Source organism: Sciurus carolinensis, chromosome 14 (genome assembly GCF_902686445.1).
Source record: "Sciurus carolinensis chromosome 14, mSciCar1.2, whole genome shotgun sequence".
Taxonomy (NCBI): Eukaryota; Metazoa; Chordata; class Mammalia; order Rodentia; family Sciuridae; genus Sciurus; species Sciurus carolinensis.
Window position 1 is genome coordinate 36,184,883 of NC_062226.1, and position 19,225 is coordinate 36,204,107.

The window sequence follows — 19,225 nt, forward strand, 5'->3', positions numbered from 1 at the left end:
CCTCAGCAACGTAGCAAGATCCTGTCTCAAAATAAAAAGTCTAATGAGCTGGGGTTGTAGCACACCTACATTCAATCCAAAAAAAAAAGTTGGTTAGGGAGAAAGATGGGCCAAGGCTGAAAATCTTGAAAAGATAGAAACCAAGAAATCCCAAGAAATAATAAAACCTTATTAGAAAAACAGACTCAAACTAATCATCAATGGCTCAAGATTCAATTATCTAGAACTATGCAACCAGATGATGGGTCTTATCAAGAATCAATTACAAGTGCTTGCTTTAGCTGCACATACACTAAATTAGAACAATGCAGAGAAGAGTAGCATGGTCCCCGCATAAGGATGACGTGCAAATTCATGAAGCATTCCATATTTAAAAAAGAAAAAAAACCTTAATTGCAAGCCGGGCACAGTGGTACATGCCTGTAATCCCAGTGGCTAGGGAGGCTGAGGCAGGACGATCACAAATTCAAAGTCGGCTTCAACAACTTAGTGAGGCCCTAAGCAACTTAGTGAGACCCTGTCTCTAAATAAAATATGAAAAAGGGTTGGTGATGTGACTCAGTGTTTAAGCATCCCTGGGTTCAATCCCTGGTACCAAAAAAAGAAAAAATTGCAACTCTTCTGATAATCTTTCTTCTTATTATTTTCTTTTTTTGGTGAGAGAAGCCTGTTGACTAAAACTCTGGAAGTAATTGAAATAACTAAAATAAGTGTAAAATAGAAATATAAAAAAAGAGCTTAGAAATAATAAGCTAATGTTGTCATATTGATGCTTTAGGGTAAGTTGTTTTGTTTTCCCTACAATACTGGGAAATAAACCCAAGGCCTCACACATGATAGGCAAGTGCTTTGCCACTAAGCTAAACTTCCAGTCCAATATCAGTTTTGAGTATTGAAGTGGATGATGCATTTTATAATAACAATACACATTTCTGTTGATTAAATGTTTGAAGTGATGTTAGTCGTACTAAAGTTGGAACTAAAGTCTAAATTGCTCAAGGGAATAAATCAAATTTGTAATCGATGTTTAAATGCCCAAGAAAAATGGTTTTTTAATATTCTTTCATTAGATTAATGAATATAGTACTGAGAACTAAAAAAAAACTGAGGAAATAGCTCATTTCATAGAGTGCTTGCCTAGCATGCTCAAGGACCGGGATTTGAATCCCCAGCACCTCAAAAAGAAAAAAAAAAAAAAAAAAAAAAAAAACAAAGATTGAAGATTGAATTATTATTTGACAGATTATTAAAAATAATATCTGATTTTTTAGTATAAATTTTGAAGAGAATTCAAAGAATTGAATGACGTTTCTATAACAAAACTTAATCTCCTTTGATTTACTTATGTATGTTAATCATCACTTATATCCTTAATAAAAAAAATAAGGTAATGATTAATGTTAAACCCTGTCTCATTCCAACAATAAGGAAAACATTTAAAAAGTATTTTTTTATGTTTCATAATTAAGAACATGTTATGGCTGGGATGCGGAGTATGCCTGTAGGATGAGGCAGAAGGGTTGCAAGTTCAAAATAAAATCTAATAAGGATTGTGGACATAACTCGGTGCTTGCCTAGCATATGCAAGGCCTAAAATGTTTATACTGTTTTACTAAACTGTAAACTATGAATAATTATAATACTAACACAATCCAGAAGAGAAGTTCCTTTTTCTTTGTTTTTAACTTTTTTTTCTTGCAGTACCAGGATTGAACCCAGGGCCTTGTACCTGCTAGGTAAGCACTTTACCACTGACCTACATCCTGAGCCCCTTTTGAAACAAGGTCTCACTAAGTTGCCTGGGCTGTCCTTCAACTTGTGTTCTTCCCGACTTAGCCTCCCAAGTTGCTGGGATTACAGACATGCACCACCATGCCCAGCTAATATTTCTCTTTTTTCTTTTCTAATACTTAAAAGATTTTGGTCAGGGAAAACATTTAATTTTTAAAATTTATCCTTAAAAAAAGAAGCAGCCAGCTACTTGGGAGGCTAAGGCCAGGAGGACTGCAAGTTTGAAGCCAGTCTGCACAAATTAGCCTAGATCCTGTCCCAAAATTAATAATAAAAAGGGCTGGGAATATAGCTGGGTGGTAGAGCATCCAATCCCCAGTAGTATTAAAAAAAAAAATAAAAGAGCCACAGATATATACTGAGATATATATTGAGAGACTAGTAGCGAACACTCAGAAGACTAGAAACAGAAAAAATTAGAAAATGATGACTTCAACACTAAAAAGGTATAGAAGGCCCAAAAGACCATCAATAAGATAGGTTTTACTTCAACATAAAAATAACAACTTTATATACATTATAGCCAAAACCACAAATTGAGTGGGCTATTTTAGGAGGTAACGAGCAGCTTTAACCTAAAGCATTCTCAGATAGGAAAAAGAATGATTAAGAAAAGGACTGATTACTTAACTTCTAATGTCACTTTGAATAAAATGCTAAATATAAGACTTATCTATGCTACAAAATATATCAACATTAGTGAGAGTGTTGTGAAAAGGTAAAGATGGGAGATATTAATACTCAGAAATTCCTCCAAGACTATGAAACACCCACCAAAAAAATGGATGCTACAGAGTTGAAATGCCCTGCCTTAAAATCTGAAGGACAAACCCTACCACCCAGAATTCTTTAAAAGCACACATCTATACACTTTTTAAAAACCATAGAAATATTATTCTAAGAAAAGAGTAGTAACTAGGATTTTCAGGTTTTTATCACAAAACTGTTCTATAAGAATATTAAAAAATAATAATTTTAAACTTACCCCTAGGGCATTTTTATCCATAATTTTTATAGCTACCATTTCTCCAGTGAGGATATGGCAGGCAAGCTTCACCTTTGCAAAGCCACCTACATACAGGAAAATGTATGACAAAGAGATGAACAAGGACTCAAGCACAAACATCTGTTCACATATTTTTTAAAGCTTCCATTAAGCCACAGTTTTCTGGAAATGTGTGGCTCTTTCTTCTGTCGCTTCTCAAGCGTTACCTGTGACCTTAGCCTCTACTCATTCAATATCTAGCTGAAGTTTATTTTTTTCCTACCATGATAGTATACATCTAATTTTGTAATAAGAGAAAAACAGAATTTACTATTTAGAAATATGCTTTATGATTAACATTGAGATTAAATTTGCTTTAATAATTCATATTGCTAGAATACAATATAAAGCTGCTGAGATCATAGACAAATTATATAAAACTTCCATTCAGTTTTAAAACTCTGAGGATAAACAATTGCTTCAAAACTAGGTCAAAAGCTGAATAAATGTTTCTCCTTAGATTTCTCAATCTTCAAATTAACACTTCCAAAAAGAAGCTTGTGGTAGTCTGTTCCAAATTCTTCCCCATTCCATTAAGAAGCAACTCCATTTTCCCAGGTGCTCTCAGGCCCAAAATCCTGGAATCATCTTTATTCCCTCTCTTTTCTAGCACCACCCCATAGCCAAACCATCAACAAATCCCACTGGCTTACTGTGGGAGAAATATATCAATAGTTACATGGGGGAAAAAGAAGCAGGTACTTACTAGAAATGGTCTCTCTTATCTGAGTGAATATATATGATATACATATATATCCCATCAACCCATCAAGATCAGTGCACTTCATGTTTTACTCTACGTTATTCTTCAATAACTACCTCACCACCTTCACTATCATCCTCTTCTGAGCCACCATCATTGCCAGAGTCACTCACCTGAATTACTGCAATACCTTCCTAACATCTCTGTCTCTGCCCTTGCCCCACCCAATTTTTTCACCACCAAGCAGTGACTCACTAAAAACAAAAGTCAGAGAGTTCCTTAGTTCAAACCTCTCCAGTGACATTTTTTTTTCTTTCTTTACATTTTTTTGTTTGTTCGTTTGGACGATTACTTATTTAGGATATAAGTCAAAGTCCTTGCAATATAAGGCCTCTCCTACTACTGTCCTCTATCCTTGCTCTACTTTTTTTTAGATAGAAAAAATTTTTTAAATATTTTTTAAATGTTGATAGACCTTTATTTTATTCACTTATTTATATGCATTGCTGAGAACTTAACCCAGTGCCTCACACATGCTAGACAAGTGCTCTACCACTAAGCCACAACCCTAGCCCGAGGTAGAAATTTTAAAACAGCATTAAGTTAGACTAAAAAATGCATGACTGCCCAAACAGACTAAATTCTCAAATAGCTGATCTAGTCTCTACCTCCAAGGGGAAAAAAAAAATAGCAATCACCTGTTCCAATAGTTTCATATAATTCATAGTATTTGAGAAGTTCATCGTAATCTTTCATAGTCCACCTGGAAATATATTCAAAATGACAAAAAGTACCTGTAAGACAGAAATAGCACATGACCAATAAAGGAAATAGTGCCAGATTATCAGATTATATCTTCTCTTTGTAACTGCAAATATAAATGACATAAGGGCTGGGATTGTGGCTCAGTGGTAGTATTTGCCTCACACAACTGAGGCACTGGGTTCAATTCTCAGCACCACATGAAAATAAATAAATAAAATAAAGGTATTGTGTCCATCTACAACAACAAAAAAATTTTTTTAATTAAGAATTAAAAATAAATGACGAGATCCAAGATGGCGGACTAGAGGGAGGCTGCGTTCCTTGTCGCTCCTTAACTCCAGTTTCAAGCAGAGGATATTTGTTTCTTGGTAAGGCAGTTTTTGCTGCTTATCGATTCCCTGCCGTTTACCCCATTTGTCTGCTGTGATCACCTGCAGTCTGCCAGCATATCCACACCTTTTTTGAGTGCAGATTGCTCACTGTCAGGCGCCTGTCATCCGCCATTTGCTTGCCTCTCCTCTGTCCATTGCCTGCCTTACACCTATCCATCACCCAACGCACGAGGTTCACCTCCCGATCTTCCGACAACAGTCAGCAAACTGATAGCTGACCGCCAGTGGAGCACCAGCTGCCTGCTGTTGCCTGGAAGTTCACTGTTACAGTACCTGCAGGTTTGATTACACATGGCTGCCACCATTTTGAGACAACAGCCAAGTCCCATAGGACCCCTGGCCGGACTGACTGAGCCCCATCTCCGGGATCCCTCAGCCCGACCAATCACTCCTTGCCTCTGGGGCCCTCACATTGACTGACTGCTCCCTGACACCAGGACCCCCAGACCAACTGACTGTGCCCCATCACCGGAACCCCAGACCAACTGATTGCACCCGGCCTCCAGGATCCCACAACCACACCAAACACACCCGACCTCCAGGACCCCTGCCTGAACAACCACATCCCGCCTCCAGGACCTCCTGCTGACCACGTCCACACCCCGAGTTGCAGCTCCCCATTTGCCAACACATTTCGAAGCCACAGCGGCCATCTTGGATAATCCTGGAAGCCAGAGCTCCCATCTTTAGGTGGGGCAAAACCCATCCTGAGACGCCTGCTGGAGACTGGAAGCTCAATGTCAGGTACCTCTCATGCATCAGGCTACTGAACTCTGGGAGGTTTCATTACTATATAACTGTTATACTGTAGATTTTCTTTTTTCTCCTTATTGAAAAAGTTTAAGTTTTTATTTATTTTTCTTGCTCTCTTTTCCTTTTGTTTACCTGTTCCCTCAGAGTCTCTTTCTCCTCTTTTTGCATGCTAACATCCAATTTCTTTTGATTACACTCTCACCCTATTATCTAGAACTTCTGTATATTCTTTGCTTATCCCATTAACAGCCACATTCTACATCCCTCTGCATCCTCTTTGTCCTCCATTTGAAACTGCAGACCTTATTGCAAATTTGTTTGTTTTACTGAAGATAATATTTGACCTCATTCTGTTTATTATGACAATTTTGTTATTGTCCTCATAGGGGCTATTTGGTCTAGGATTGCATAGTGTCTGAGTTGGGCACTGCTAATATTGATCTCCCCTTAAAGAAAGGGTTTTGGAAATCTATAAGGCCACTACAAGCCTATAGGGGGAAATCTGCAATACCCCAGATCTGCACGGCTAGAGGGGAAGATACATGAAAAACATGAAAAAACAAGGGAGGAAAATGATCCAAACAAATCTAGATTCTATATTAATAGAATCCAATGACAGTATGTTAGAAGAAATGTCAGAAAAGGACTTCAGATTATACATGATTAAGATGATTCGTGAAGCAAAGGATGACATAAGAGAGTAAATGCAGGCAATGAATGATAATACCAATAAGCTGAAAGAGCAACTGCAGGAAGCAAAAGATCATTTCAACAAAGAGATAGAGATTCTAAAAAAAAAAAACCCAAATGGAAATCCTTAAAATGAAGGAAACAATAAACCAAATTAAAAATTCAATGGAAAGCATCACCAAAAGACTAGACCACTTGGAAGACAGAACCTCAGACAATGAAGGCAAAATATTTAATCTTGAAAATTAAGTTGCCCAAACAGAGAAGATGGTAAGAAATCACGGACAAAATCTCCAAAAACTATGGGACATCATGAAAAGACCAAATTTAAGAATTATTGGGATTGAGGAAGGCACAGAGATACAAACCAAAGGAATGAACAACCTATTCAATGAAATAATATCAGAAAATTTCCCAAACCTGAAGAATGAAATGAAAAATCAAATACAAGAGACTTACAGAACACCAAATGCACAAAATCACAACAGATCCACACCAAGGCACATTTTAATGAAAATGTCTAACATTCAAAATAAAGATAGGATTTTGAAGGCCGCAAGAGAAAAGCATCAGATTACATATAGAGGGAGACCAATACGGATAGCAGCCTACTTCTCAACCCAGACTCTAAAAGCTAGAAGGGCCTGGAACAACATATTTCAAGCTCTGAAAGAACATGGTTGCCAACCAAGAATCCTATAACCAGCAAAACTAACCTTCAGATTTGAAGATGAAATAAAATCCTTCCATGATAAACAAAAGTTAAAAGAATTTACAAATAGAAAGCCTGTGCTACAGAATGTTCTCAACAAAATATTCCATGGGGAGGAAATGAAAAACAACAACCTAGGTCAGCAAAGGGAGGAACTACCTTAGAGAAAAACCACTCAAAGGAGAAACCAAGCCAACTTAAAAACCAAAAATAAGCCCAAATGACTGGGAATACGAATCATATCTCAATAATAACCCTGAACGTTAATGGCCTAAACTCATCAATCAAAAGACAGACTGGCAGAGTGGATTAAAAATAAAGACCCAACAATATGCTGCCTGTAAGAGACTCATCTCATAGAAAAAGACATACACAGACTAAAGGTGAAAGGATGGGAAAAAACCTACCACGCACATGGACTCAGTAAAAAAGCAGGGATTTCCATCCTTATATCAGATAAAGTGGACTTCAAGTCAAAGTTAGTCAGAAGGGATAAAGAAGGACATTTCATACTGCTTAAGGGAACCCTAAATCAGGAAGACATAAAAATAGTAAATATTTATGCCCCAAACAATGGTGCATCTCTGTACATCAAACAAATCCTCCTCAATTTCAGGAATCACATAGACCACAACACAATAACTCTGGGTTACGTTAATGCACCGCTGTCACCACTAGATAGATCTTCCAAACAGAAACCAAACAAAGAAACCATAGAACTCAATAACACAATCAATAACCAAGACTTAAAAGACATATAGAGAATATTCCATCCATCAACGAGCGGATTCACTTTCTTCTCAGCAGCACATGGAACTTTCTCGAAAATAGACCATATGTTATGCCACAAAGCAGCCCTTAGGAAATGCAAAAAAAATGGAGATACTGCCTTGTATTCTATCAGATCATAATGGACTGAGAGTAGAAATCAATGACAAAATAAAAAATAGAAATTACTCCAACACCTGGAGACTAAATAATATGCTATTGAACGAAACATGGATAAGAGAAAACATCAGGGAGGAGATAAAAACAAATTCTTAGAGGTCAATGGGAATGACGATACAACATATCAAAATCTCTGGGACTATATGAAAGCAGTACTAAGAGGAAAATTCATTGCATGGAGTGCATTCCAGAAAAGAATGAAAAGTCAACAACTAAATGACCTAACATTACAGCTCAAAGCCCTAGAAAAAGAAGAACAGAATAACAGCAAAAGTAGAAGAAGACTGGAAATCATTAAAATCAGAGCTGAAATCAATGAAATTGAAACAAAGAAACAATTCAAAAAATTGACAAAACAAAAAGTTGGTTCTTTGAGAAAGTAAACAAAATAGACAAACCCTTAGCCACACTAACAAAGAGAAGGAGAGAGAAGACTCAAATTACTAAAATTCATGATGAAAAAGGAAATATCATGACAGACACCACTGAGATACAGAACATAATGAGAAACTACTTTGAAAATCTGTATTTCAACAAAATAGAAACTACCAAAGACATTGAGAAATTTCTAGAGACATATGGTCCTCCCAAACTGAACCAGGAGGACATACACAATTTAAACAGATCAATAAGAAGCAATGAAGTAGAAGAAGCCATTAAAAATCTACCATCCAAGAAAAGACCAGACGGATTCTCAGCCGAGTTCTACAAGACCTTCAAAGAAGAACTCATTCCAATACTTCTCAAAGTATTCCAGGAAATAGAAAAGGAGGGTACCCTACCGAACTCATTCTATGAATAGTATCACCCTCATACCCAAACCAGGCAAAGACACATCAAGGAAAGAAAATTTTAGACCAATATCTTTGATGAATATAGATGCAAAGACCCTTAACAAAATATTGGCAAACCGTATCCAAAAACATATTAAGTACCACGATCAAGTGGGGTTCATCCCTGAAATGCAAGGATCGTTTAACATCCGTAAATCAATAAACGTAATCCATCATGTCAATAGACTTAAGGATAAGAATCACATGGTTATTTCAACTGACGCAGAAAAAGCGTTCGACAAAATACAACACCCCTTCATGCTCACAACACTAGAGCAAATAGGGATAATAGGAACATACCTGAACATTGTAAAGGCTATTTATGCTAAGCCCATGGCCAACAACATTAATAGAGAAAAACTGAAACCATTCCCTTTAAAAACGGGAACAAGACAGGGATGTCCTCTTTCACCACTTCTATTCAACACTGTCCTCGAAACTCTAGCCAGAGCAATTAGGCAGACGAAAGAAATTAAAGGGATACAAATAGGAAAAGAGGAACTTAAGCTGTCACTATTTGCTGATGACATGATTCTATATTTAGAGGATCCAAAAACTCCTCCAGAAAACTTCTAGACCTCATCAATGAATTCAGCAAAACAGCAGGCTATAAAATCAACACACATAAATCTAAAGCATTTTTATATGCAAGCCACGAAACATCTGAAAGGGAAATGAGGAAAACAACTCCATTTGCATTAGCCTCAAAAAAATAAAATACTTGGGAATCAATCTAACCAAAGAGGTAAAAGATCTCTACAAGGAAAACTACAAAATATTGAAGAAATTGAGGAAGACCTTAGAAGATGGAAAGATCTCCCATGTTCTTGGATAGGCAGAATTAATATTGTCAAAATGGCCATACTACCAAAAGTGCTATACAGATTCAATGCAATTCCAATTAAAATCCCAATGATGTACCTTACAGAAATAGAGCAAGCAATCGTGAAATTCATCTGGAAGAATAAGAAACCCAGAATAGCTAAAGCAATCCTTAGCAGGAAGAATGAAACAGGGGGTATCACAATACCAGACCTTCAACTATACTACAAAGCAATAGTAACAAAAACGGCATGGTATTGGCACCAAAATAGACAGGTAGATCAATGGTACAGAACAGAGGACACGGACAAAAACCCAAATAAATACAATTTTCTCATACTAGACAAAGGTGCCAAAAATATGCAATGGAGAAAAGATAGCCTCTTCAACAAATGGTGCTGGGAAAACTGGAAATCCATGTGCAACAGAATGAAACTAAACCCCTATCTCTCACCCTGCACAAAAATCAACTCACAATGAATCAAGGACCATGAAATCAGACCAGAGACCCTGAAACTTATAGAAGAAAAAGTAGGTCCAATCTTCAACTTGTTGGCTTAGGATCAGACTTCCTTAACAGGACTCCCATAGCACAAGAAATAAAAGCAAGAATCAATAACTGGGATAATTCAAACTAAACAGCTTTCTCTCAGCAAAGGAAACTATCAGCAATGTGAAGAGAGAGCTTGAGAAAATCTTTGCCACTCATAGTTCAGATAGAGCACTAATTTCCAGAATATATAAAGAACTCAAAAAACTCTACACGAAGAATACAAATAACCCAATCAACAAATGGCCTAAGGATATGAACAGACACTTCACAGAAGAAGATCTACAAGCAATCAACAAACATATGAAAAAATGTTCACCATCTTTAGTAATAAGAGAAATGCAAATCAAAACTACACTAAGATTCCATCTCACCCCAGTTAGAATGGCGATTATCAAGAATACAAGCAACAATAGGTGTTGGAGAGGATGTGGGGAAAAAGGTACACTCATACATTGCTGGTGGGGCTGAAAATTAGTGCAGCCACTCTGGAAAGCAGTGTGGAGATTCCTTAGAAACTTGGAATGGACCCACCATTTGACCCAGCTATCCCACTCCTTGGTCTATATCCAAAGGACTTAAAATCAGCATACTACAGAGATACAGCCACATCAATGTTCATAGCTGCTCAATTCCCAATAGTCAGACTGTGGAACCAACCTAGATGTCCTTCAATTGATGAATGGATAAAGAAACTGTGGTATGTGTGTGTGTGTGTGTGTGTGTATATATATATATATATATATATATATATATATATATACACACAATGGAATATTACTCAGCTATAAAGAATAATAAAATCATGGCATTTGCAGGCAAATGGATGAAATTGGAGAATATGATGCTAAGTGAGATAAGCCAATCTCAAAAAAGAAAAGGACGAATGATCACTGATAAGTAGATGATGACACATAATGGGGGGTGGGAGAGGGCAAGAATGGAGGAAGGAGGGACTGAATAGAGGGAAAAGAGGGGTGGGGGGGAGGAAAAAATAACAGAATGAATCAAACATCATTACCCCATGTAAATGTATGATTACACAAATGGTATGCTGTTACTCCATGTACAAACAGAAACAACATGTATCCCATTTCTTTACAATAAAAATAAATTTTAAAAAATAAATAAATAAATAAATAAAAGGCTATCGTGTTTGCAGCCGCCGCCACGCCGCCGTTGCTCTCTAACACCAGCGACACCTCTAGCTTGCCCAGCTCCAGCTGAAGAGGATGGGTAAGTAAGGAGGTCTTTCTACCATGGCTCATATAAAGCAGACTGCCCGCAAATCAACCAGTGGTAAAGCACCCAGGAAACAACTGGCTACAAAAGCCGCTCACAAGAGTGCGCCCTCTACTGGAGGGGTGAAGAAACCTCATTGTTACAGGCCTGGTACTGTGGGGCTTTTTGAAATGACACTTTATCAGAAGTCCACTGAACTTCTGATTCACAAACTCCCCTTCCAGTGTCTGGTGTGAGAAATTGCTCAGGACTTCAAAAGAGATCTGCGCTTCCAGAACGCAGCTATTGGTGCTCTGCAGGAGACAAGTGAGGCCTATCTGATTGGCCTTTTTGAAGACACCAACCTGTGTGCTATCCATGTGTAACAATTATGCCAAAAGACATCCAACTAGCACACCGCATAAGTGGGAGACATGCTTAAGAATTCACCATGGTGGGAAACATTTCATTCTCAAAAAAAATGTTTTTTCTCTTCTTCCTGTTATTGGTAGTTCTGAACATTAGAAATTTTTTTCCATGGGGTCAAAAGGTACCTAAGTGTATGATTGCAAGTGGAAAAATAGGGGACAGAAATCAGGTACTGGCCATTTTTCCATTTTCATTTGTGTGTGAATTTTTAATATAAATGGGGGGATGTAAAGTATTAATGCAAATCAAAATGTTTCATTGAATAAGTTTCAGCAGTTCAATTTTATAACAATTAAATTTTTAAATTTAATTAAATTTTTCTGGACAATGCCAGCATTTGGATTTTTTTTAAACAAGTAAATTTCTTATTGACAGCAACTAAATGGTGTTTGTAGCATTTTTATCATACAGTAGATTCCATCCATTCGCTGAGCTGTCCTACATGCAAGTACATGTTTTTAATGTTGTCTGTCTTCTGCACTGTTCCTATAAGTTTGCTATTAAAATATATTAAACTTAAAAAAAAGACTTATGCATAAAATTAATACTAGAAAAATGATTAGCCATAGGAGAAAAAAAAACTCAATTCCTATCCGACACTACACATACAAATCAATTCCAGATAAAGACTTAAACATGAGCCAGGCACACTGGCCCATGCCTGTAATCCCAGTGGCTCAGGAAGCTGAAGCAGGAGGATCACAAGTTCAAAAGTCAGCGTCAGAAAAAAAAAAAAGTACAGCATGTGGAATTATGTCCAGTACACAATACTTATTATAATAAATGACCATTACTGGTTTATGTTTTTAAAAAAGCCAGCCTTAGCAACTTTGTATGACCCTAAGCAACTTAAGTAGTGAGACTCTGTCTCTAAATAAAATATAAAAAAGGGCTAGGGATGTGGCTAAGTGGTTAAGCGCCCCTTGGATTCAATCTCTGGTACCAAAAAAAAAAAAAAAAGACTTAAACATGAACCCAGCACAAGGGCACATGCCTATAATCCCATGACTCAGGAGGCTAAAGCAGAAGGATTGCAAGTTCAATTAAGCCTCCACAATTTAGTGAGGCCCCAAGCAACTGAGCCAGACTATCTCAAAAAAAAAAAAAAAAAAAAAAAAAAAAAAAGGGCTGGGATGTGTCTCAGGGTTAAGTGCCCCTGGGTTCAATCTCAGTACCAAAAAAAAAAAAAAAAAAAAAAAAAAGGGCTGGGATGTGTCTCAGGGTTAAGTGCCCCTGGGTTCAATCTCAGTACCAAAAAAAAAAAAAAAAAAAAAAAAAAGTAAACATGAAAGATAAACCTATAAAACTTTTTAAAAAATACATTGTTGTGGACTTGGTGGTACATGCCTATAATCCCAGGGACTTGGGAAGCTGAGGCAGGAGGATCAAAAGTTCAAGGCCAGCCTCAGAAATTTAGTGAGACCCTGTCTCAAAATAAAGAATAAAAGAATAAAAACTATCTGGGGCCAGGCACAGTAGCACAGACTTATAATCACAGTGACTCAGGAGGCTGAGACAAGAGGATCAATAGTTTGAAAGTTCAAGGCCAGTCTAAGCAACTTATGGAGTACCTGTCTCAAAATAAAGAATAAAATCAAGCTAGGGACGGAGTTCATAGTAGAAAACCTCTAGGTCCAATCCCGGACCAAAAAAAAAGACTATTAGAGGTACAAGCGAATGGTAATGTAGATCTGGAGCTCAAACAATTGGTTAGGGTATGGAAAAATGAACACTGGACCTCCATATCTCACACCATACACAAAATCAGTCACAGTTATAGACTTCTTAGAAGTGAAAGACAAGCCTGTAATCCTCAGGAGACTGAGGCAGGAGGACCACAAGTTAAGGTCAGACTTAGCAACCTGGGGTGATCTTGTCTCAAAATAAAACTGAAAGGGCTTGCTAACACACAACAAGGTGGGGTAGGGGAAGAACAGATGTTCAGTAGAATAAACAAAGGGAAATGAAGGGAAGGGAGGCAGGATAGGAATAGAAAAAAACTGTAGAATGAATCAGACATAACTTTCCTATGTACACATAATCTCCACATCATATACAACCACAAGACTGAGATCCTAATTAGAATACGTTATACTCCATGCATGTATAATATGTCAAAATACACTCTACTGCCATGTATATCAAAAAAGAATAAAATAAGAAAGGAAAAAAATTAAAAAGGCTGGGAATATACATTAGTGGCAAAGTGTTCCTGGGTTCAATCTCCAGTACAGGAGAGAGACGGGGAAGGGGAGTACAAATCTTTAAAAATGTTTAAATGGTAGACAGCTAAGGTCTTACTCATATCAAATCTATAGCTAAGAGTGGCAAAAGAAAGAGACAAGACAAGAATACTTTAAAAAGTAAGCATCTGAAGAATATAGTTTCATGGAAACCAAGAAGGAAAGAAAAACTCTAATTTTTAAAAGTTTCTAGAAAGCAGATAACTAATAAATTTTCTAAAAGTGCTGCTACATAGGTCAAATCCTAAGACTTGAAATTCAGTGATGCAAAACAGAGCTTTCATTATACAACTAGACATTGGGTTAAAGCTCTCCAAACCTATACAGAAATGGTTTCTCTAAGAGGTTCTTCTTCCCAAAGCTGGTATGGGAAAACAGGCCTTGGATCTCAACCTTGGGAAAAAAGAGGGCCCATTATCTCTTAGAAAGCCAAACAGGAATCTCAGGGACTTAAGGAAAGTTCAGAGTCAGACATAAAAATTTCCCACACAGTCCAGCACAACACACCTGGGCTCCAGCATTCACAAAGGGGTTTGAGGCCAAGATCCATCTACTGATGAAATCCTACATTATCTGGTCCATCTAGCAGTGTACTAGCTATGGTTCAGCACAGGGTTCAGGATCCCAGGAACCAATTCTAACATTTCAGTAGTTTAAAAGAGCATGTGCACAACCAACTGCAATTTGGGAAACAGAGTTCCACCTGAAAAGAACAGAGCCCATACATCTTGATCACTTCCTCTCAATAGTGAAGTATGGTGCTAAAGCCAGTCTCGCTTCATAAACAGGCAAAACTAGCAAGCCCATTTAAGTTCTGGAATTGATGGATGGCAAGCATCATGTTCATTATCTTCAAGTTCTCTGCTCTGTATCCTGTCCTCATCCAGGGTTGAATTACCAACATATTACATAGTCTTAATAAGGGTACTGAAATTGGGACATCTGGAGTACAAGTTCAACCTCAGAAATGTGGTGAGCTTACAAAGGAAGACAGACTAATAAGGTAGGCCCTTATTAGAATAAGGATGGTCATCGTAGAGAAAAATCTGAATGAAACCATCAAAACTCCAAGAACTACAAAGAATTATTTTTTAAATATTTCAAAATGTCTAAAGCCCTGATTACATGAATCCTTTTTCTTGGAGAGAAAAGGTAAATTATTATCAGTAAAAAGTCTTTAAACTTGGCCAGTGAAGCCACGTGTTGTGGCTCACACCTGTAATCCCAACAACTCAGGAAGGTGAGGCAGGAGGATCACAATTCAAGGCAAGTCAGCCAAGGCGAGACCCTGTTTTTCAGATTTTTGTTGTTGTTTGGGGAGGGATTAGGAGTGCTAGGGATTGAACCCAAGGGCACGTTACCACTAAGTCCTTTTTATTAATTTTATTTTTTTCATTTTGAGACAGGGTCTCACTAAATTGCTTAGGGCCTCACTAAACTGTTGAGGCTGGCCTCAAACTTGGTGATAGGTCACCGCACCCAGCTTAACAAGACCCTGTCTAAAATTAAAAATAGGTGCACCTGGTTTAACAAGATCCTGTCTAAAATAAAAATAGGGCTGGGCATGTATTCCATGGTAGAGTGCTCCTGGGCTCAAACCCCAGCACAAAAAAAAAAAAAAAAAAAAGGCCACTGAAGAAAACTAGAGAAATTTGGGAAGGAAAAATACAAAACTCAGAAAAAAAAAAAAGACAAAGAGAGACAAACAGCATTAAAAAAAAAATTTAAAAAAGAAGGTTTTAGCCTCAACATAAAAGAACTGGAAAAAGAAAATGGGCAAAAGACATCCTAATCCAATAAAAGGTTATTAGCCATTTCTCAAAAAGAAATGGTACTCAAACAACTTAATAAGGATGTTGAACTTTTACTCTGCCTATACCTGTCTGAATTGAGCAGGCAAACATTAGAAGAAAAGTCAGGTCCTGGTGCTGATGGAAAATTGATTCTCACTGGGCACTTGAAGGCATAGAATTAGAACTCCTAATAGCAACACTAATTCAGAAATCTTTTAAAAGGCATTTGTCAATGGGGTAAATGTGAGAATAAAATGGAGCCCCATTCCCAAAAAACTGGGAAAACAGGACTTAGGATTTCTAAAACAAGCAATTACAGCAGTTAAAGTCTAAAGATCAACACAAAATTCAAAAATTTCTGGGATCCTAAGGAGGGAAAGAAAAAGAGCAGAGGAATGAAAATAGAGGAATGTTGGACTATAAATCTGTGGAAAGTTGTCTGCTACAAAAATAAGCTAACAGATTCACTGCAGAACAAAGCTCCAAATAGTGTAGTGCTGGGGTACTGAGAACAAGGGCTAAACAGGAAACAGAGACATTTCAACGTCTTAAAAAAATCATAAGATGGAAATGGATAAAGGAAATATACCAGGTCTCAGGAAGAGTCCTAATTGCCACTACTGCCCTCCACACAAAGAACTGGTCTATTTCAAATTGTCACTCTCAGAAAGAAAATGCAATTTGTAGTATGATGTTGGAATTCAACATCAAATTAGAGATATAAGGAAATCATAATTCATTTTGTTGTTGTTGTTTGTTTGTTGGTACCAGGGATTGAACTCAGGGGCATTTAACTACTGAACCACATCCCCAGCCCTTTTTTTTTTTTTTTTTTCTTTTTTTTGATTCATTTATTTTTGGACAGGGTCTCACTGAGTTGCTTAGGGCCTCACTAAATTACTGAGGCTAGCTTTTAACTTACAATCCTCCTACCTCAGCCTCCAAATCTCTGGGGTTACAGGCATGCACCACCTTGCCTGGCCACTTTTTAATTTTGAGACACAGTCTCCCTAAATAGAAGAATTGGAGGCATACATAACTGAGTACTTGAACTTCTCTGAGGAAACAAGAAATCGGCTAGAATTATGGCCTGGGGTTGTGGCTCAATGGTAGAGCACTTGCCTAGCACATGTGAAGCACTGGGTTTGATCCTCAGTACCACATAAAAATAAATAAAATAAAGGCATGTGTCCATCTACAACTAAAAAAATATTTTCTTTAAAAAAAGAAATTGGAAAAAAAAAAAAGAAATTGGCTAGAATTAATGGGAGGAGGTTTATGGTTAAATTTAAAGGACAGCAACAAATTGAGGGCATTTTGTTACTAAGAGAATTTTTTGGGCTATGCTATTATCTGATGCAAAATACATTTATGGTGCCTTGAGAGTTTAATAAGGCACTGATATGGAGAATAATTTCAAGCGAGAATATAGACTGGCTTACAACGTGGCCTTGTAATAAGGTTAATGAGCATCCTGCCCTACACTCCCTTGTATAAGTTTCTGAGGGCACCAAAGAGACATTCATTCCCAAAGGTATTAAGGTATTGATCTGCCATCTAAGTTGGTCCATAGTAGTTATTCAGGACGGTGAGATCCACTGGTGAAACAAGCCCCATGAAGATACAATAAGGCTTTTTCTGATTTCTCCCACACCCATGAGAAACAGAAATCAAAATATGAACAAAATATTAGAATTATTTCTCTCAAAGGAAAACTTGAGGCATCTGTTACCCTGACCTTCTCCCTATCCTATGTGAAATGCCAATGGTGAAACTCAAGAACAATTATTCACTGGGGTTTGATAATTCTCTTGAGATGCCTTCTCCAGGGAGTGTCCCTCCCCGCCCCACGATCCAGGCTTCTTGGTGGAAGTGACCTCGCTGCTGCTTCTTTGCTTTAGCCTTCCGTGCACCTATTTAGAGAACCCTGAAACCACTACCTTGAGGTTAAGGGAGGGGGGTGGATCGGACTCAGAAAAGGGGGTGGTTTTTACTGGAACCCTACAGTTGTGCGGAGAGAACGCAAAACCCTTCTTGGAGCTCCTCTCACGAAGACAGCCAACGTCACGGAAACCGGAATGGAAATTCAGTCTCCTGGGCGGCATGCACCGATAACCCCGTGAAGCCGGTTCCATCTTTCTCCTCACAGAGGAGAAACCCGAGGTTCGGAAAGGTTAAGAATCTCATCGGGGTACAGCGCTGGTAGTAGGGGTCTCCAGTGAACTCCTCCGTCTCCCGAGAGCCAGGAGCGAACTGGGCTGGGGCGGCGACGCCCAGTGCCCCGCACAGCCGAGACCCCGGCCCTCACCTACCGCTGCGGAGGGCAGACGGGAGAACTGACCTGAGGGGCGGAGGGCCGGGCGGGGTAGGGCCGGACAGCACCGAGGAGCCCGCCAGCCGTCGGAGACCAAGCGGCAGAAGCGAGACCTCAGGAATGATTTTCGAATGCCAGGATCCTGTCGCTTCCGCCCGCCAAAGGAATCAAACCTCCCGGGCCGGAAGGGGCGGGGCGCGCGCCGCCGAGTTCCAGGGGGCGGGGCGCGCAGCTGTCGCGAGCGCGCGGGACGCTGGATTCCGGTGGCCGGAGGCCCGGCAGTCTCGTTTGGGCCTAGATTACTTGGTCGGGATCCACTGCTCCTGGGTGGACTGCTGATGAGTGACTCGAGCCCTGGCTCTTCGAACTCGAGTGTGCATCCTCCGGAGAGTGACGATTTCCCAGGTGGCATAGACGTGCAGTTACCCTACTCGGCTTTCTTACGTTCTCTCCTAAAATTGATCTGCCAGAGATAAGTCCGTAGTGGTTACAATTCTCATTTTCGCCTCCCCAAGCCTAAAGGCGGTTTTCCCACCCAAAAAGACAGATTATACCCCTCTTCCTCTTCTGAATCTTACTAATATCTGTTGTCAAGAGGAATAAAACCCCCAGGATCCAAATTAATTGTCCATTAGCTAACAAGAAACCAACGCAGCATCCTAATAATTTTCTGATATATTTACTTTTGGTCATTATTTACCCCCATTACTGAACCCAGGGCCTCAGGTAGCCAAGGTCTCTCCTACTGAATGAGATCCCCCCACAACCTCTTTTTTTTTTTTTTTTTTTTTTTAATATGGCTAAATTGCCATCTTGAACTTGCAATCCTTCTGCCTTAACCTCCCCAGCATCTGGAATTACCTGTATTAGCCGTCACACCCATTATTTATGTAATTTGGATGAACCGTTCAAATTACAACTATAGTGATAAATCGAGCCAAAGAAAAAATTTAAGAATCATAGCCACAGGAAAGAAAAAATGTATATTAAATTTAAATTTATATGTTTTTTATTACAATGAAGTATAATAGGGTGCTGGATAAAGGATTGTCAAGTAAAAAAAAAAAAAAATGTTGCATGAAGATAATACTCTGTCCTGGGTTTCATCCCCAGTGCTGCAAAAAAAATAATAATAACATTCTGAGGGCCGGAAATGTAGCTCAGTGGTAGAGCACTTAACTACTACCAACCGGATGCACTAGGCGCTGGATCCAGTTCCTA

At 38.5% G+C, this 19,225-nt stretch overlaps 1 protein-coding gene, 1 non-coding gene and 1 pseudogene across 2 annotated transcripts in view; 2 read left to right on the plus strand and 1 right to left on the minus strand.

The window, feature by feature from the left end:
• The window catches only part of Melk (maternal embryonic leucine zipper kinase), an 84,341-nt gene extending 66,188 nt beyond the window's left edge, over positions 1 to 18,153 (minus strand). The window contains exons 1-3 of the mRNA XM_047525592.1: positions 18,032 to 18,153; positions 4,238 to 4,333; positions 2,777 to 2,862 (exon numbers count right to left, since the gene is read on the minus strand). Of these exons, the coding sequence (XP_047381548.1) occupies positions 2,777 to 2,862; positions 4,238 to 4,295 (144 nt within the window). The 5' untranslated portion in view covers positions 4,296 to 4,333; positions 18,032 to 18,153. The remainder of the gene's footprint in view (positions 1 to 2,776; positions 2,863 to 4,237; positions 4,334 to 18,031) is intronic.
• Positions 269 to 374, plus strand: LOC124965090 (U6 spliceosomal RNA). The gene has a single exon (XR_007105096.1). It is a non-coding gene; the product is annotated as a U6 spliceosomal RNA (small nuclear RNA).
• Positions 11,264 to 11,667, plus strand: LOC124964879 (histone H3.3A-like; annotated as a pseudogene).
• Positions 18,154 to 19,225: the final 1,072 nt, after the last annotated feature.